Source organism: Mastomys coucha, unplaced genomic scaffold, assembly GCF_008632895.1.
Source record: "Mastomys coucha isolate ucsf_1 unplaced genomic scaffold, UCSF_Mcou_1 pScaffold13, whole genome shotgun sequence".
NCBI lineage: Eukaryota > Metazoa > Chordata > Mammalia > Rodentia > Muridae > Mastomys > Mastomys coucha.
This window is the reverse complement of record NW_022196895.1, coordinates 56,618,286-56,637,307: the sequence shown is the minus strand read 5'-3', so window position 1 is coordinate 56,637,307 and position 19,022 is coordinate 56,618,286. Positions and strand designations below refer to the sequence as shown.

The window sequence follows — 19,022 nt, the reverse complement described above, 5'->3', positions numbered from 1 at the left end:
TGCTCTCTTGCTGTGGGTCCTGTGGGCTGGTCCCTCCGATTCCGAGGATGAAGCTTCTGCACCTCTCTCCTCCTTTGGTGGGGCTGAAAGACCTGCAGCCGGTGCTGGGGGTCCTGCGGCTGGACCTACACGAGGTTGGAGTGCTGGTGGGTAGGGAGGAGGGAGGTCCAAGAGGAAGCCTCAGTGTCTGAGAGGACATTCTTCTTGGCTTGGTCCTGTACTACAAGAACAGACACCCACGGACAGACTCAGTGGGGAGGATTAGATGTCAAATCTTCCCAGGCCAGAATATACAAGATCTGGTCCGGGTGACTCCCAGGGCCTGTTCTAAAGATCCACTGTTTGTGACTAACCGGAATTGGCCACCCAACCTTGAAGGAAGGCTATTCTGAGGCACTAAGAGTCTTCCATTTATGCTTTTTCACTTCTACTGAGATATTGTGGGCCCTAGACCTAAGTTCTGCCCAATGTTTAAGAGTCAAACTCAGGGAGGTAGACACAGTTTGCCTCATGCTGTCCAAGAATATCATTATTCCAAGTCCACCCCCAAACAAAAAGATAGACAGACAGAGGCGCCCCTGCCACGAGCACCACAAGCAGAAAACAAAAGAGCTCGGTAGTGACCTTCTGGCCACCACCCCCAGATGGAGACCAACCCTTTCGGATATGACTTCCCAGACAAAGTCCAGAGTGTCCAAGACTCTCGTAGTCTGCGACAGCTAGGTATGTCTACCTGCCTTGCAAGACTACCTCCAAGAAACTGCTGTGGCTGCACAGACCAGAGATACAGATTCAAAAAGTCAGACACAGACACAAAACAACCACCGTACCTACTAGAATGTGCGATCCTCAGCTGGTGATCCTCCGATCTCTGGTCACTGGTCCCACGAGAGAAGGACCTTCCCGGCCAACGCACCAAGATGTTAGATTCGGGGTGGGTGTCCCACTCACAAAGACTCAGAGATGGAGATCGATGCAATTAGCATGAGGTTTTTAATAGTCCAGTATACTGGGGTCGTCTCGCATTCAGATGGAGGCAATCACGAGGGATGAAAGCTCATACTCTTTATACCTTTTTAGAACAGAGTTTTACAACTTACAATGTGGGTTGGTTATCTTTTCCATTCATCTTTTGTTTCCATTGACCTTTGTCCTCCACAGAGAGGAGGAGATACCTGTTGCACGTAGGAGGGGTGGGGGGGAGATCCACCCCCTCCTGGGGATGTTTCCTGGAACCGGGCATCCCTTGGGGATGGGTGTCTGCTTAGTAAACTTTTCTGAAGCTCTCTGTCTTTAGGCTTAACGGACATTCTTGGCTCCTCAGTATTTTTATGAGGTGTCCCTTTAGGCCTAATGGACATTTCTGGCTCCTTGGTATTTTTATGAGGTGTCCCTGTTTGCTCAGTTCTTACAACAATGTCTCACACCACAACAGAAGACATTAATGGGGATGAAGAGACAACTCGGTGGTTAAGAGTTCTGGCTGCTCTCCCAGAAGACCCAGGTTCGATTCCCAGAAGTCACATAGCAATTCACAACAATCTATAACTCTAGGCCCAGAGGATCTGAAACCCTCTCACCCTCTTCTGGCCTCAGAAGCACTAGACATGTATGTGATATACAGATATATATGTGGACAAAATACCCATATATGTGATTGTGTGTCTATATGTGTGTGTGTGTGTGTGTGTGTATGTATATGTATGTATATATATGTGTATTTATATGTATGTGTATATGTGTGTGTGTGTGTATATATATATATATATATATATGGAGACACTAATACTTTGTATATCAAAAGGCAAGCAGTAGCTGGACAGTTGTGGTACATGTCTTTAATCCCAGCATTGTGGAAGCTGAGCCATGGGAATAACCCAAGATATTCACAGTATATTCTCTCCAAGCCCATGCATAACTCACGTGGACAGTAGTCACTGCAGAGTGGTTTTTATTGTGGGAAATTAAAAATGACTTCAATGCTCACCCACAGGAGGATGGATTAATAAGCTATGCCTCACACACAATGCAACAACTAGATATTGGGAATAAGCTCTGTACATCACCACAGATCAGTTTCAAACATGATGTAGGGTGAAAATGAGTTCATTCCAGAAGGCTGGATGTATTATATCATTTACAAAAAAGCAGAAAAGATTCTGAAAGCAATACTGCCTCTGTTTCATGAGCACGCCCACAAGCAGCATAAGCGTGAATCCATATACAGAAATGACTCCTTCGCCCTCAGAGGATGGAGTTGGCAACCCCCTCTGGGCAGAAGAGAAGGGGTGAGCTCGAAGGCCCTGGTTACCATTAACATATTTTCTCATGAACCATGGGGATTTGGCAGCTACCTGCCTGTTATTCTTGTTTTGCTCAAAATGTCAAACGCCTCGTAATTTAAGGTGAAGCAGGGAGCTGGACAATTGTCCTAAGGTTAACTGTCCTCTGGGCCACTGACCATTGTTAGAAAGCTCCCCCAAGCTGGGTGTAGTTACACACGCCTTTAGTCCCAGCACCGGGGAGGCAGAAGCACACGGATCTCTGTGAGTCTGAGGCCAGCCTGGTGTATACGGTGAGTTCCAAAACATCCAAGCCTCTTAAACAGAGAAACTTTGCCTCAATAAATAAATAAACACAACAACAAAAGAATGAAAGAATTTTTTTTCCAGGATTTGCCTCCTATGTGTTAGTCTGAATCCTGTACTGTATAAATCCCATGTGAAACCCAGTCCTGAGTGGCATCACACACTGATACACCTACTCTTGCCTTTGGTAGGCTGGCAGCCACTCTAAGGAAGCTATATACCTGTTAACCACCTGCTTCTACTGGGAACCCCCGGACACACACACACTTTTCCCTACCACCACTCCTCACTACCCCTTCTGGCCCCTTGAGTAGGTGGTTGAGAACGTTCTTGACCAGCCCAGAGCCCAGGTGGACAGAAATAAACTCCATTTGCCAGTGGAGTGCTGTGTGTCTGGGTCACTGCTATTGACGTGTGGTATTCCATGAATGACACAGCTTCTCTGATCTCCCGGTACATGAGAGAGGTGTGCTGATGATCACAGAGGTTCCAAATCTCCTGGGGAGCCATGAAAAATACTGAGGCAGGGGCCCCGGTATCAGAATTGCCGCTGCAGGAGAGCTTTGAAATTGCATTTCTACTGCGGAGCTCGGTGATTCCACTCACCAGCCAAACTTGGAAACCATTGGACGGGTTGTTCCTGGTTGGATATGCACCTATTCAGGAAAACACTGTCTACCTGTTTCCTCTCCTCAACCCGCCCCAGCGGCATTCTGCAGCTCCGCTAATCATCACCCTGAATAGCTTATGCCAAGCAGGGTGCTGAGTGAGAATGAAGGAGCAGATGAGCTTCCAGAATGCACCCCCTTTGAGCCTCCCACTCCCTGGTAACCACAGGAAAGCTGAGAAGGAAGGCAGAGGGGGAGCCAGCACTCACCCCTCATCCCCCAACACACACAGGTGGAGGAGGGTCTGAGGTGGAGACACAGCAGGTACAGCTGCTAAGCTCCTGCCCCTCTGCACCAAGGCAGCCTCAGAGCTCCTCAGGCAACTCCTTCCCCCTCTTCCACTCCCATCAAAGACAGGCATCCCTGTGGATCAGTCCCTGCAGATCACAGCATCCAGAAGCTGAAGGCAGACCCATGATGATCGAAGCCATTCACTGCTGGCTTTCCATCTGCACTATAATTTAATTGGTACTTTCTCACTGGGTTTTTTTTTTTTTTTTATCTTGAATGCCTATTTAGCCCCATCCTAAGCAATAATATCTGCAAAATAACAGGTTTGATGTGCTAGTTCTTTTTTGTCTAATACGCATTAAAATAAATACATAATGACTTCCATTTAAATACGTCCATAAATACGTCCATCTATTTCTCTCCCGAAGCCACATTGTATATTACCAAGCTTTCAGAAACACTGAGCTAGCCCAACCCAATCTCTGTACAGAGAGGCAAACAAACCAAGGCCCAAGGAGGAGATCCAGCTTATCAGATGTCATGGCCCTGGAGTTGAACCTGCAATCCCTATTGGTGAGGTGACTAGACAGTCCCTAGTGACCTTGACCTTTGAGAAGACCTTTCTTTGGTTGTGTACTGCCCCCTCCTGGCTAATGCTTTCGTAGCACATGTCTGGGAAGGAAGATCCAGAAGGGGCCTCCCGGCAGAGCAGAAAGGACTGCCCAAGGTGAGAAGCTTGAATACTCAGAGAAAACGCAATAGAAGAAGTGACATTTACACTTGGCTTTGAAACAGAGAGAGGAAACAGTGAGACTTCAAGAAGGAACATGGCAGTTTTACCGGAATGGGGTGACGAAGTGAGATGTTCTGAGAACAACATGTTCCCAGGATTTGGGATCTGGATTGGTTGGGAAGGCACATACCAGAGCAACTATTAAGAAGCCGGGGGCCCAGCTGGAGAGATGGCTTGGGTGGTTAAGAGCCTGTATTGCTCTTACAGAGGGCCTGAGTTTAGCTCCCTGCACCCATGCGGCTCCCAACTACCTGTAACTCCAGTTCTAGGGGATATGACACCCTCTTCTGGCCTCCTCCGGCACTGCACCCACATGAACAAACAAACCAGGCACACATGCAGATAATCAAAAATCAAAAGGAGGAGGGAGGGAGAGGAGGGAAGAGGAGGGGAAGGATGAAGGAGGAGGGAAGGAGGAAAAAGAAAAGCAGCAACAGCAGCAACTGGAACTTTAAGGCTGACAAGGTGGCTCAGCAGGTTAAGAAGGGCATTTACTGTCAAGCATGAGGACCTGAGTTCAATACCCAGAATGTACGTACATGGTAGAAGGAGAGTATGAACTCCAGATAGCAGTTGTCCTCTGACATCCACATGAGGACATGAGGATTGATATCTCTCTCTCTCTCTCTCTCTCTCTCTCTCTCTCTCTCTCACACACACACACACACACACACACACACACACACTAAATAAACTGTCATGTACCTGCAATCCTAACACTCAGGAGGTAGAGGCAGGAGAATCAGAAGTTCAGGGTTATTTTTGGGTACACAGCAGCTGGGACCTGAGCCTGTAGTCAGTGGCTTAGCTGGGGTGGGGTTGGGATCCGATAAGCAGGGATATGCTGTGAGGCCATTGGTGTGGAGGAGGGAAGGAAAGAGAAGGAAGAGCACCAAGACTGAACAACCAAAAGCAACAGTCCAGGAGAAAGGGACCAACTGGTCTACCCAGGAGAAAGGGACCAACTGGTCTACCTCTACTCCCTGTCCGTCAATGATCTTACTCAGTCACATCCTCTGTCACTAGGCCTGGTTCTTTAACCACAAAAGGATGGAGCTGGCCAGGGGCTCTCTAAGGACCCTTTCTGATGATCTTCAAAAGAAACACACACACACAGTGACACACACAATAAATAAATCATGCTTTGGGCAATTTTTTAAATTGGTTCTACCTATTAAAACAGTTTGTGTCTTTCCCTGTTGCCCACTGATTATATCCTGTGGCTTTAAGACTTCAGTCCATAGCCCACTGTGTTTTTAGCTTCATCATAAGGCCTATATCCTGCCTCCCTCATCTGTGCCTATGGTCCAGCCCGGGTCATGTTAGGAGGCCCTGACAGCTGGCATCTGCCTCAATCCTTCCTTGTACCACCAGTGTTGGCCCAGACCTCACCTGTCAAAGCCTCTGTCTCCTCATCTACCAGCAGGGCTGGTAACCAGGTCAGATGTTTTCTATGGTGCTAAAACTGATGAGTGCTTATCTGCCTGGAGGCTAGCTCTGGCTCACTGCATACACTTCACAAAACAAGCCCACTTTGAAGGGTCCACTCTGAACCTATGCAGACTTCAATATCAGGAGAACCAGCTGTAACATGTTACTGTTAAGTAAACGAGTAAACAGGGTTCTATGCATACTGTGAACACTCTAAGGAATAAAAAAAAAGGGAGAAAGGAAGGAAGAAGAGAAAGTGAGAAAGAACGGGACTCAAGCCAAAGGGAGGCTGTGAGTATTTGCAGGAATGAGGCAGGGATGTTCTGGACCAAAAGGGTTAAAGGCTGAGACCGCTTCTGAGGGTGGGGGTGTTGGAAAAGGAGTAACTGGCTATATCTTGGAATTGCTTAAGCTGCTACTTTAGTAACAATTTAACGACCTTCAAAAGCTTTCTCTGGATTGAAGAAAAACAAACAGAAATTACCGGTCAGGTCTGGGAAGAGGAGAAAGAGCTGGGAAAACATTCTGCCAAAGAGACTTGAGTCAGAGAACCTGGGAGATAGAGAAAGGGGCTATCACAGAAGCAACCTTCCCAGGACCCTGTAGAAAGTCCAGTGCTAAATGGATGGAACTAGAAAACCACATCCTGAGAGGTAACCCAGGCCAGGGAAAGACAATCATGGTATGTACTCACAAGTGGACATTAGCCATAAAGTACAAGATATCCATGCTATGATCCACAGACCCAAAGAGGCTAAGTATCAAGTAGGGCCCAAGGGAGGATGCTTGGATCTCACTGAGAAAGGGAAATAAAATAGACATCTGGGGTGGAGAGAGGGAGGGAAGTGGGTGGAGGGGAGTGTGTAGGAAAACAGGAGGGATCAAGTGTAGGGAGGATGGTGGGAGACAGAACTAGGAGAGAGAACTAGAATCAGTGTGGGGGGGGGCAGGGAAGCATCTCTGGGACAAGCTAAAAATCTAGAACAATGGAAACTCCCAGGAATCTATAAGGGTGACCCTAGCTAATACTCCTAGCAGTCGGGGATATGGAACATAAAGCAGGCACCTCCTGAAACCAAGCAAGACTTCCAATGGAGAGATGGGGATACCAACCCAGACACAAGATCTTTGGCTCACAATTTCTCCTGCCTTTAAGAGGTGGAAGGATAAAGAGGGAGCAGAAAAATGGGGAAACGGCCAACCAATGACTGGCCCAAATTGAGTCCCACGTCATGAGAGGAAGCACACCGCTGACACTATTAATAATCTTCTGTTACACTTGCAGTCCGGAGCCTAGCATAGCTTCACCCAGCAGCTGACGAAAACGGATGCAGAGACCCCTGGTCTAACATTAGGCAGAGCTCAGGGAATCTCATGGAAAAGGGGGAGGAAGGATTAAAAGAGCTAGGTCAAAGGCATCATAAGAAAACCTACAGAATTGCCAGGCAGTGGTGGCGCATGCCTTTAATCCCAGCACTTGGGAGGCAGAGGCAGATGGATTTCTGAGTTAGAAGCCAGCCTGGTCTACAGAGTGAGTTCCAGGACAGCCAGGGCTACACAGAGAAACCCTGTCTCGAAAGCAAAAAAAAAAGAAAGAAAGAAAGAAAAGAAAAGAAAAAAGAAAAAGAAAAAAAGAAAAGAAAACCTACAGAATCAACTAACCTGGGCACATAGGGGCTCACAAAAACTGGACCACCAGAGAGCATGCATGGGACAGACCTAGTCCGCCTACACACTGTAACAGATGGACAGCTTGGTCCTCATGTTAGACCCTCTAACAGTAGGAGCAGGGGCTATTTCTGACACTGTTGCCTGCCTTTAGATCCCCCTAACTGGACAGCTTGGTCTAGCCTCAACAGAAGATGTGATATGCCACGGTGTGTTGATATTCAGAGGTCTCTCCCCTTCTCTCAGGAGAAAGGGGAGGGTAATAGGAAGAGGGGAGGGGAATAGGAAGAGGGGAGGGGAGAGGGAGGGACTAGGAGGAGAGGAGGTAGGGGGAGCTCTGATCAGGATGTAAAGTAAACGAATTAATGAATGGATAGATGGATGGATGAAAAGAATACAGTGCTAAAACAGACTTTGTTCACAGATCCATGTAACAAAGGGTCATTTCAGAGGGCCAGAGAGGACAAGAGAGACTGGCCCAAGGCCATATAGCAGAACTTGGCCATAAAAGCTCTTTACTGGGGCTGGAAAGATGGCTCAGTGGTTAAAAGCACTGACCACTCTTCCAGAGGTCCTGAGTTCAATTGCTGGCGACCGCATGGTAGCTCACAACCATCTGTAATGAGATCCAATGCACTCTTCTGGTGTGTCTGAAGACAGCTACAGTGTACTCATAAATAAAAGTAAATAAATTGCCGGGCAGTGGTGGTGCATGCCTTTAATCCCAGCACTTGGGAAGCAGAGGCAGGTGGATTTCTGAATTTGAAGCCAGCCTGGTCTACAGAGTTAGTTCCAAGACAGTCAGGACTACACAGAGAAACCCTGTCTCAAAAAAAAAAAAAAAAAAAAAAGTAAACAAATCATAAAAAATATAAAATAAAAATATCTAAAATATATATATTTTTTAAAAAGCTCTTTATTCATCCCTGGCCCTTCCAACCTGTGTGCAGACCATTCCTGCTGGGAAGAGCATGTAGAGTCCCACTTGCTGAATGTCTTCTTCTTAAAAATAAAAACAAAACAAAAGACTTATGATGCTGGGCATAAGGGTGCTTGCTTTTAATTCCAATTCCAACACTTGGGATGCAGAGGCAGGCAGATCTCTGTGAATAGGAATCCAGCCTGGTATACATAGTGAGTTCTAATATAGCCAGGGATACATAGTAAAGCCTTGTCTATAAAAATAAAAATAAAAATATTATAATTTTAAATTATATGTATATGTATGCGGGTATGTGCCCATGTGTAGAGATAATCCCTTGTACACTGTGTAAAAGCATTCACCTGTCAATACAAAACTGATTGGCCAATGAGCTTAGGCAGGAAATTAGGAGGTGGGACAGCCAGGAGATAGAGGAGGGAGAGGGGATACTGGGATAGAAACAGACAGAAGATTGGCCCCAGCAAAAAACTGAGGACCAGGTAACCAGCCACATGACAGAACTTAGAATAAAATAACAAGATGATTAACCTATGAGCTAGTTGGGGGACAGCCGAAGCCTATGGCCTAAGTGTTTATAAATATATTTGAGTCTCAAGAATCATTATTCCAGGAGGGGGACCAGGAGGAAAACCATGAGCTTCCAGAAAAGAGCTTCCAGAAAATACACAACTACACCCTTGAGTGGAGGTACCTACAGAGGCCAGAAGAGGGTATTGGATCCCCAGAACTGAAGTTCCAGGCAGTTATGGGCCATCAGGATGTAAGTTCTATGACTCAGATTCTGGTTCTCTGCAAGAGCAGGGAGTGCTCTTAACTACCATGCCATCTCTCCAGCCCCTGCTTTTCTTCTTTCCCTGACCTTCCTGGGAACCTGAGGTGACTAAGGCAGGCTGCTTTGCCCAAGTACACTTAAGTCGAGTGCTCTGGAAGCTTCTAGCTTCTTCCATGAACAGGGTCAACTTTTCCAAACTGGTGGAGGAACGCTCCAAGGCTAATGTTTTTAATGCACGTCTTTGTTTGCTTCTGTTTTCTTGACTGTGGCCTTTTTCTATTTTATGGGCTTAATGTTTTAATTTCATGCTTGGGCCCTGAGGCAATTCACTGAAGGATGTGATTTTAGAAAATCCAGGAAATAAAGGAATTGTTTGCCCAAGAGGCATCTGACAATGAATTTTATTAGGGACAAAAACAGATCAACCTGTCGCCAGACCGAAGTATTAGCATGCCCTGGTTTAGTGTAGGTTTTCTTTTTAATTTAATACTAGCTCTCCATTCCTGCCAGGGTCAGCTGGGGATACAGGCCCTGCTCCTTTTCAGCTCACACTCTTGCTGGTAGAAAGCACCTTGGCCTCTTCTCCAGGCACTTGCCAGTAGTGACCAGATCTTAGTGCACTGAACTGGGGGCAGGTCCATGTGGTCAGATGACTTCACAAGATCCTTTTTAAGGGCGTATTATCATTTGGAGAATGCCCTGGAGGAGGAGAAACTTGTGGAGAGAGGATAGTGAGAAAGAGCATGGGTCTATGAATGCTTGCCTGCTCATCCCGCACGCTCATCAGCCTACCACACCACATCGGACTACACACGACCGTGCAAGTGAAACTCCAGGCTCATCATTCATCCACCTGCCGGCATCTACATTCGGGTCTCTTGTTACCCGAACCTATAGGGGCCCTAGTCTCTGAAGACTGAATCCCTAAAACCTAACTAACCCTTTGCATCCCTCCCTTACCAACTTAATTCCTAGAGGTGGGGCACTGTGACTAAGGTGTTTTGGGAACACCTTAGACCCCTACACCCTTTTGTTTCCTGGTGGTTTGACAAAACCCTAGCCCTGGATAAACACCTCTGAGTGCTTTCCTTTGCCTGCATCTGGGCAGGTGAACCCTGGCTTCAGAGATCCACTCTAAGACCCAGCAGACTGTCCACGGTGGCCCTAGGTGCGTCACCAAATCCATCAGGCCACCCAGGATCTTGTGGGCAAGTTTCTTGACTCTCTGAATGCTGACTCTCCCTCCTTCCAGCTCCTCACCACCTCTTCTTCACTCTCAGCAGCCCTTGCCTCCCACTTGGAAGAGAAAAATAGAAGTTCAAGATGAAATCCCCCTTAGCATCCCACTGCAAACCTGCATCCACATGTGCTCCCATTCTCTCCACGCGCCTGCTTTGGGCTTCTATTGAAGTCCTCCCTCCTCCGCTCTCAGACCAGCCCTCCACCCACACCAATCCCTCCCTCCCACATACCCTCAAACCCTCAAACATTGCTTCCCAGCTTCCTAAAATGTCCCCCATCTCTCCCCTAGATCTAAGTTGATTTTTAAACCAACTTAGGTCTCTTCCACCTCAAAACACACCTCCCCCAATAACACACACACACACACACACACACACACACACACACACACACACACACAGTTAACTCTTTTCTCCTCTCCACATGAAACTTCCCACAGCCCAGCATCTCCCCAGCCCTCCCACACTTATGATACCACGGTCCCTGCCCTGTTCTGCATGCAGCAATTATCATCGATAGGAATCAGACCCAAACATGACCCGTGTCTGTCTCCTCTGGCCTTGGAGCACTTCTCAGCATTTCACATTTTTGAAGCTCTGTGCTCAGCTCCCTCACATGAGCCCCCTCTGGCTTGGCTCTCCTGCTTCAGCAGGCTTGTCTTTGGACAAGATGCCTCAAAACCACCTCTTGTACCACCTTCTTTCTCTGTGTGTGTTTTTGGTGGGCATGGTGTCTACATCCAGAGTCCCAAAGAACCTCTTTCCATTGACAAATTTCTATCTTTTCTCAGGTCCAGACTTCTAATTTGTGCCCAAACTAGGTTTCCAAGTACCTACTAGGGGCCTGGGATATAGCTCAGTGAGGAGTTCTTGTTTAGCCTTCATAAGGCTCTGGTCTCCATCCCCAGCACCCCATCCTGAGCAGCACACAGACACACAGAGGAAAGCAAACATGTATTTGCCCTGTGCCCTTTTTAGCCACAGGGTGTGTGAAGCAGGACTGATTTGGCTTCTCCTCTGCCACTGCCTCCCTCAGCCCTTCCCCAAGCCCACTTCCTGCTACCTCATCTAAAAGGTTCTGTACCTGTTTGCACAGACACCCCCAGAAGACACACCCTGAACCGCTCCTTGCTCACCATTCCATTCCAGCAGGAGTCCCTGGTGGCTGTAACCAGCTCTAGGGACCTCCGTAGGTCATTGTTCTATGCCACGGGTGTTGCTTCACCCTCTGCTTGCTGCCCTGCTGCCTGCACCTCTCACCATTATTGATCTTACTCCCTCACTCTACTCTCTGGACACTGGCACAGGCCACGTTATAATTCATATGGTGTCCTGTCCCTCTGAGGCTCAAACTGCCCCTGCTCTCCAACCAGCCTCAAGCTAAAGAAACCTCTAATATGGAGTCTGTCTTGTGCTGTCCCTTTGTGACCTTCAGCCCCCCCCCACCGCCACCCCGGTCCCCCTGTGCCCAGTTAGTAAGGCCTTCAATTGCCTCTCCCCTTAGTTGGACCCTTCCCCAGGCCAGAACAAGGTTTCGACAGAGTGTCACTATATAGATAGCCATGGCTGTCTTGAACTTGTTATGTAAACCAGACTGGCCTCCCACTCAGAGTGAGCCTCCTCCGATCTCTGCCCCTGGAGTTCTAGGATTTCAGACATAGGGCACCACTCCCAGCTTCAGCGGTATGGTATCTTCTGCTTCTAGATCTTCTAACCAGTGCCCCTCTGACCAGGATTCTTCTGATCCAGACGCTCTCACACCCAGCTCAGTTTTCTCAATAAACACCACTTCCTCTGGGAATCCTTCTACTTCCCCTAAGAAAAGAGAGATTCCACCTTCCTGTTCTTTTACAGTAATTGCTAAGGTACTCAGTTCTATTGCTAAGGAGCTTTCTAAACATTTCTGCTCAGAACGCTCTTCCCCCTAGTGACAACCCTTGGAGGTAGAAAATGGTAATTATCTCCACTTCTCAGATAGACCAAGGCACAGAGAATGTCTAGATCTTGCCAGGCTCACTTAATAAGAAACAACGCCAAAATTTAAATCCAGATAGCGCGACTTCAGTGTAGCTTTCAGACACCATACCGTTCCACAAGAAACAGGCTATTCCATCCTCCGGTGTATACTACAGCCATTTGCCATTTGTTTAACATGTCGTCTCTTTCTCTTTCTGGGAATACGTGGAAGCTCTGCAGGTGTACAGACCATGTGGTCTCCAATAGTAGGTATTTAATAAATATCTGAATGTAGATTAGTCTCTCATGTTCTCACACACTACATACCACCTGCTCCTGTCACCTAGTCCTGTGTGCTTCACCCTAGAATGTGCATTTGTCACTTTTCTTGTCCCTGTGACCAAATATCAGAACAACTTATATTAGAAAGGTTTATTATGGGGGCTGGAGGGATGGCTCAGCAGTTAAGAGCACTGACTGCTCTTCCAAAGGTCCTGAGTTCAATTCCTAGCAACCACATGGTGACTCACAACCATCTGTAATGGGATCCGATGCTTTCTTCTGGTGTGTCCGAAGAGAGCAACAATGTACTCACATATATAAAATAAATAAATAAATAAATAAATCTTTAAAAAAAGAAAGAAAGAAAAGAATGGTGTATAATGGCTCACAGTTGACAAGCCATGACCTAAGGAAAGATAGGGTGGCAGGAACTTTGGTTACATGTCAGCAGGCCAGGAAACACAGAAAGAAAAATGCAGGCATGCCCTACCCAGACACACCCACAGGAGTATCTCTTAGGTAATTCTAAAGTCAAGTCACCTCTAAGGTTTAATTATCATATGTGCTTATGTGGGTCCTAAACTTGCATGGAAATGTATGTCAATACATATTTCTAGAGTGAAAGCTACCAGCAGATTCCCAACCAGTCCTTGAGGTACAGTTGCCTCAAATATTGCCTGGGCCACTCCCATTCTCTCCTGGCAACAACACAGTAGATTACACAAACACAGTAGATTACATCGGAGTCTTTCCTGTATTTTGGACTTTCTTCTTCCCAACTCCACAACCTAGCAGTACAGGGGTTCCCTTACCAAATACCAAGGTGGTTCTCCCATTCTGACTCATGCAGTACCTCCAGCCTGTCCTCTCCGCTGCTTAAAAGCTTCTACTGACTTTGGGGCTAAATGTAAATGTCTCTTGGGGGCTAGGTGCCCCTCCTCCATGCTTCCATGAGCTCTGTCTTCTCTCGACAGGGTGCACCAGACATCTGAACTGTAATTACTAGGTTATTCACTGTGTCTCCCATCTGGTTTGTTTGTTTGTTTGTTTGTTTTTGAGTCAACTGCTTGCTTTGTTTCTCTTTACGTACCCCAAGCCTAGCTAGCCGCTGTCCAAGCTTATAGGGCTCAGGTAAAGGTTTGTTTAGAGAAACACTGTGTGAAATGAGTAATCTAGGACCAGTGATCAGGAAGTTCAAAGATGAATCAAGGCGCCGCAGGCATCAAAAAAACCTAGACAGCAAATCCCTTCAAAGCGTCGACGAGAATTCAGATGCAGGCGACTTTTTTTAAAAAAAAATCATGGCCGTCCAGAGGGCGTGTCTAGATCAGGACACACCTTCGAGCCAATGGAGGAGCTGGTTAGCCTTCATGGCTCAGCCCTCTAGGGTGGGATAGCCCACTCCAGCTGCAAGACTACACTTCCCAGCGCGCCGCGCGGCCCGGTGACGCAGAGCCGGAAGTGAGGAGCATGAGGTTCTAGGGCGCGAGGGAAGCGGCTAGCGGGGGCGAGGGGGCGTGCACGTGAATATCCTGTGCCGGATCTCTGGCATGGCCGAGGCCAGGAAGCGGCGGGAGCTGCTTCCCCTCATTTACCATCATCTGTTGCAAGCAGGCTACGTCCGCGCGGCGCGGGAAGTAAAGGAGCAGAGCGGCCAGGTAAGCGTCAGATGGCCCAGTACAAGATCTAGAGAGCAGTCGCCCGCGCCCCTCCCGGGAGACCCGGCCAGGGCGAGTCAGAGATGCGGGCTAGGGTGCAGGAGGAACATTAAGCTCTGCTCTACTCCGTGCGACTTATGGCCACCTCCCAGGGCTCAGTTTCCCCGCGGGTGCAGTGGGCGGGCCGGAAAGTCTAATCCGACTAGGGCAGCTTTGTAATTCCCGCCCGGGTTCCCGGTAGCGGCAGGTTTAAGTTTCCTTAGGATCTGGCCACGTGGCTCTATGCAGTTTCCCCTGGGCCACCCAACCACCTGGGAGTCCAGCTGGAGTGGAATGTCACCACTGTTGTTGGGAACACCGAGACGAAGGTCTCCCTTAGTTGATGATCTAGAATGCGGGATGTGCAGGCCCTTGGCTGTCTTCGGTTATGACAAGACTCGAACCCGTGGTGCCGTGATTTCAAAGTTCACTCATTTGGCTACTTTTGATTTTGGTCCTGTGGTGCAGATGATGAAATGGGACGCGCCAGTTTCAGGCTAAAAAGTGACTGTACAGTTAAAGTATTAAGCTGTAGAACGAGAGGTTCGAGATGCTAAAATATGGGTGGAAGAACCTGGGTGGGGAACATCCAGGACTGCTTCCCTGAGGATGTAGTAGTTTATCTGAGATCTTGAGGGAGTGGGACTTCTGAGTGTATTACCCTCCAGAAAGTTTGCTGAGCCTGAAATTTGAAATACATGACTATGGAGTCTCTCAAAGAGATAGAGGCAAAGCGGACACACAGACCGTAATGGCCCATGGGTAGTCTTCCCAGAAGAACTGTGGTAAGCCACTGTTGAAATAGGTATTGACCTGGAGGACCCCGGATGTGGTGGTGTTCGCCTCTAATCCTAGCATTCCAGAGATAGAAGCAGATGGATCTCTTGAGTTGAAAGCTAGCCTGGTCTACATAGTGAGTTCAAAACAAACTAGCCAAGGGCTGCATGGTGAGACCCTGTCTCCAAAAAAAAAAAAAAAAGATCTTAAGCTGCTGGGAGTGGGGGCCATCCTGGGTTGACCCATGCCTTTAATCCCATCACTTTGGAGGCCAAATAGGGTGGATTTCTGTGAGTTCAAGGCCACCCTGATCTACATAGTGAGTACCAGGACAGCTGAGGCTACACAGAGAACTAAAAAGCCCAAAGGTGCTGGGCCTCTAAGATGTTATCTGTTACTTTCTTAACCAACCTGGACCCCCATGTCCATCATACTCAAAATGTATAGCTTAATAGAGGAAGCAGGATATAGTGCCCATCATTGTGGTCTGTGTGCCCAAGTAAGAGTTCCCTGCTCTCACAGAGAACATGGAAATACACACACACATGCACACACATATACATATAATATACATCCATGTTTCTGGCTTAGCATGTTGTGGCAGGTGCTGGCCACAATAAGGCTAACACGTGTCAGCCTTCAGTTATAACTAAGGTGGTTAGAGATACTTTAATGGGGAAGATGACATTGGAGTCCAGACTCGAAGGAAATGAGGAGGTAGGCTGTGTGGTTGGCAAGAGAGAGAACGTTTCAGTAGCAAGACTGGCAAAGCCCTATTAGGAACCAGTAGCCCAACTTAAACTTTGCTATGACGCTACAGTAGGGGCAGAGTAGAACTGACTGTCCGAACTGTGCCCTTCAGACCTGACAGGGTTTCTCCGTGTGGCCTTGGCTGTCCTGGAACTCACTCTGTAGACCAGGCTGACCTTGAACTCAGAGGTCTGCCACCCTCTGCCTCCTGACGTATAGGAGATACTCTACATTTCCCTTACATTTATTGTACTGTGAAGAAGGATCCTGAAGTTTTCAGAGGGGCTGGAGAGATGGCTCAGGGGTTAAGAGCACTGACTGCTCTTCCAAAGGTCCTGAGTTCAAATCCCAGCAGCCATATGGTGGCTCACAACCATCTGTAATGAGATATGACGCCCTCTTCTGGTGTGTCTGAAGACAGCTACAGTGTACTTACTTACAATAATAAATAAATCATTAAAAAAAAAAAAAGAGGCAGAGCTGGGGTCCACCCCAAGTCCTCCAACACTACCTGAAGTTTTCAGAGATAGAAGATGAGCTTAGCCATCGAATAGATGCTCTCCCTGACTCCAGGCCAATCTGTTTAGGTGCTAGCATGTTCTTTCCTTGGCATGTGGCTCTTTGGAGTCCAGTGGAGCTGTTCAGTCATAATGTTCACACAGAGTGTGTCCTCAGCTTAGGCCTGGATTCTGCCTGCTTCCCTCTATTTTGACTACGGCCCTAGCACCCTTTGGGCTCAGTCTCTTTCCAGACATCCTGTGGGTTCCATATGTCATGTGGAAGCTTTCAGGGTTTGGGCCGTCTTGTGTTTTGGGGGAGATTGACCAGCCAGGAAGCTCGGTCATAGGGCGTCCATCCCTGGCCTGTAGTGGGGGATGCTGGGTAACACTAGTTTTGACTGTTCGGTGCCCACCTCTCAAAGGTGCCTCTTACTGATGTATCGTATTGGAAAGTTTGTAGCTGGAACTGTTTGCCCTTCTTGACTCTGGAAGTTTGTGAATGGTGCTGGTGAAGCCGAGTGGACCTGTAAGAGCAAGCAGCATTTTCCAGAGCGCTTTGTTGCAGGCTCTGACGTCAGGGAGCATCGGGCCCTCGGAGGATGCCTATTGGGCTGGGTGATTTTTGAAGCTCTCTCTCTCTCTCTCTCTGTTTCTCTACAGAAGAGTTTCCTGACTCAGCCCATCACCCTCCTGGACATCTATACACACTGGCAACAGTAAGTCTGGTGGGATGGAAGGGATGCAGCAGGGATACCCTAATGAGTCATCTTTGCATTGAGCTAGTATGTGAATGTCTTCTAATGTCACTGTGGGCATACTTGTCACCTTCATTAGGACAATTGCATCACATGTATGAGTATTTCTTTCTCCCCAGCCCCCAACCCCCACCTCCCATGTGTGTTCTGTTTTGAAGACAGGATCTCACTATGTAGATCAGGCTGACTTTGAACTCACAGAGATCCTGGTGTAGCCACCTCCGGGTGCTGGGACAGAAGGAGTGTGGCACCACACCCTGTGAGAGCTGGATCTCCTAAAAGCAAAAGCTCATACCTTTAATCCCAGCACTCTGGGAGATAGGCAGGCAGATCTCTGAGTTCAAGGCCAGTCTGCTCTATAGAGTGAGTTTCAAGAGAGCCAAGGCTACACAGAGAAACCCTGTCTCAAGAAAGGAAGGAAAGAGAAGGGGAGGGAGGAAAATGGACCAGCTGGGTTTTTTTTTTATTATGGTTTTGTTTTGTCTTTTCAAGTCCCTGGGTAGCCCTGGCTGTCCTAGAACTCCCTCTGTAGACCAGGAACTCAAAGATCCACCAGCCTCTGTCTCCTGAGTGCTGGGACTAAAGGCGCAAGCCAGCACTGCCTGGCTTGTTTCTTCTTTCTTGTTGCTGACGTTGTAATCAATGAGGCAGACACAAGTCAAAGGAGATGCTAGTGGTAGTAAGAGCTAGTGAGGGACCCTGGCACCCGATGTGAGCACTCATCATCTGCACTGCTGAAAAGTGATGTTGGTAGTGAAAGTTCCATCGTGGCAGCTCCGAAGGCAGGAGATGCCAGGCTCCGGGGAAGAACTCAGGTCGATGAGAATCTTGCCCACTCTCCCCTCCATACTTAATACTCCTCTGCTGCTTGGCGAGCTCAGAGCACAGGGTGCTTCCCTGCCTAGGTGTGGGTGTTACTTTCTCTACTTCCTTCCCCAGAAAACTCTGTTTGAGCCAGTGCTGCACACAGTTTCCTGCCTCTGCCCCCTCTGTGGGGGAGGGGTACAGAGTGGGCCAAAGAGCTTACCCACCAAGCCAGTCTAGAGCAGCGATTACCTATCAATTAGTCAAACCCAGAAACTAGCTACATGACCTTGAGCAACTTTTGTGACCTCCTAGAATAACATCATCTGTGAAGTGAACATTATTATCTTGTTGCATTGGGAAGCTCAAACACAGTGATGTATTTAATACAGTCCTGAGACCGGCCAGTGAAATCTGCCCTGGTACTGTCCTCAGATACCGTTCTGGATGTAACAGAGAACAAGCAAGAAGGGAAAAAAATCCCTGTTCTTGTGAAGTTCACATTCTGTTGCCGGGAGAGGGGTGGAACAAACTGATACATGTTATAAAGCCTCTACTGACAGCTTCCTGACAAGTGGCCTTCCTAGGAAGAAGGGACCTGGGCAACCCATTCCAAACTGTTGACAGCAGTGTCAAACCCAGCTAGGAAGAATGGGGTTTAATGACTTCCTGTAGGTGGGAGGGTGGGGTCAAAGTTCAAGGGACTAAGCTCTCTGAAGACTTACATCACACACACACACACACATACACACACAGTTCAAGGGACTAAGCTCTCTGAAGACTTACATCACATACACACACACATGCATACACACACAGTTCAAGGGACTAAGCTCTCTGAAGACTTACATCACACACACACATACACACATGCATACACACACAGTTCAAGGGACTAAGCTCTCTGAAGACTTACATCACACACACACACACGCACGCACGCACGCACGCACGCACGCACGCACGCACTCTCCCTACTCTGCTTTCTTCCAGACTCTAGGCCAGTTCAGTGGTGGACCCTTTCTCTGGGTATGTGCCAGATACTGGGTGGGGTGCAGTATGATCCTCTATCCTTCTCTCTGGGGACCTGTTTGTATAGTGGAGTCATCCAGAAATCAGCCAGTGAAGCTAGAGAAGGAAATGAAACTGAATGGCTGAGCAGAGTG

At 47.9% G+C, this 19,022-nt stretch overlaps 1 protein-coding gene across 3 annotated transcripts in view; it reads left to right on the top strand.

Annotated features, from left to right (window-relative positions):
* The first annotated feature begins 14,020 nt into the window (after positions 1-14,020).
* Tcof1 (treacle ribosome biogenesis factor 1) overlaps positions 14,021-19,022 on the top strand; it is a 35,285-nt gene continuing 30,283 nt past the window's right edge. For all 3 annotated transcript variants that reach the window (XM_031365782.1, XM_031365781.1, XM_031365780.1), the window contains exons 1-2: positions 14,021-14,231; positions 16,958-17,013. In XM_031365782.1, coding sequence (XP_031221642.1) covers positions 14,124-14,231; positions 16,958-17,013 — 164 coding nt within the window. In that variant the 5' untranslated portion in view covers positions 14,021-14,123. The remainder of the gene's footprint in view (positions 14,232-16,957; positions 17,014-19,022) is intronic.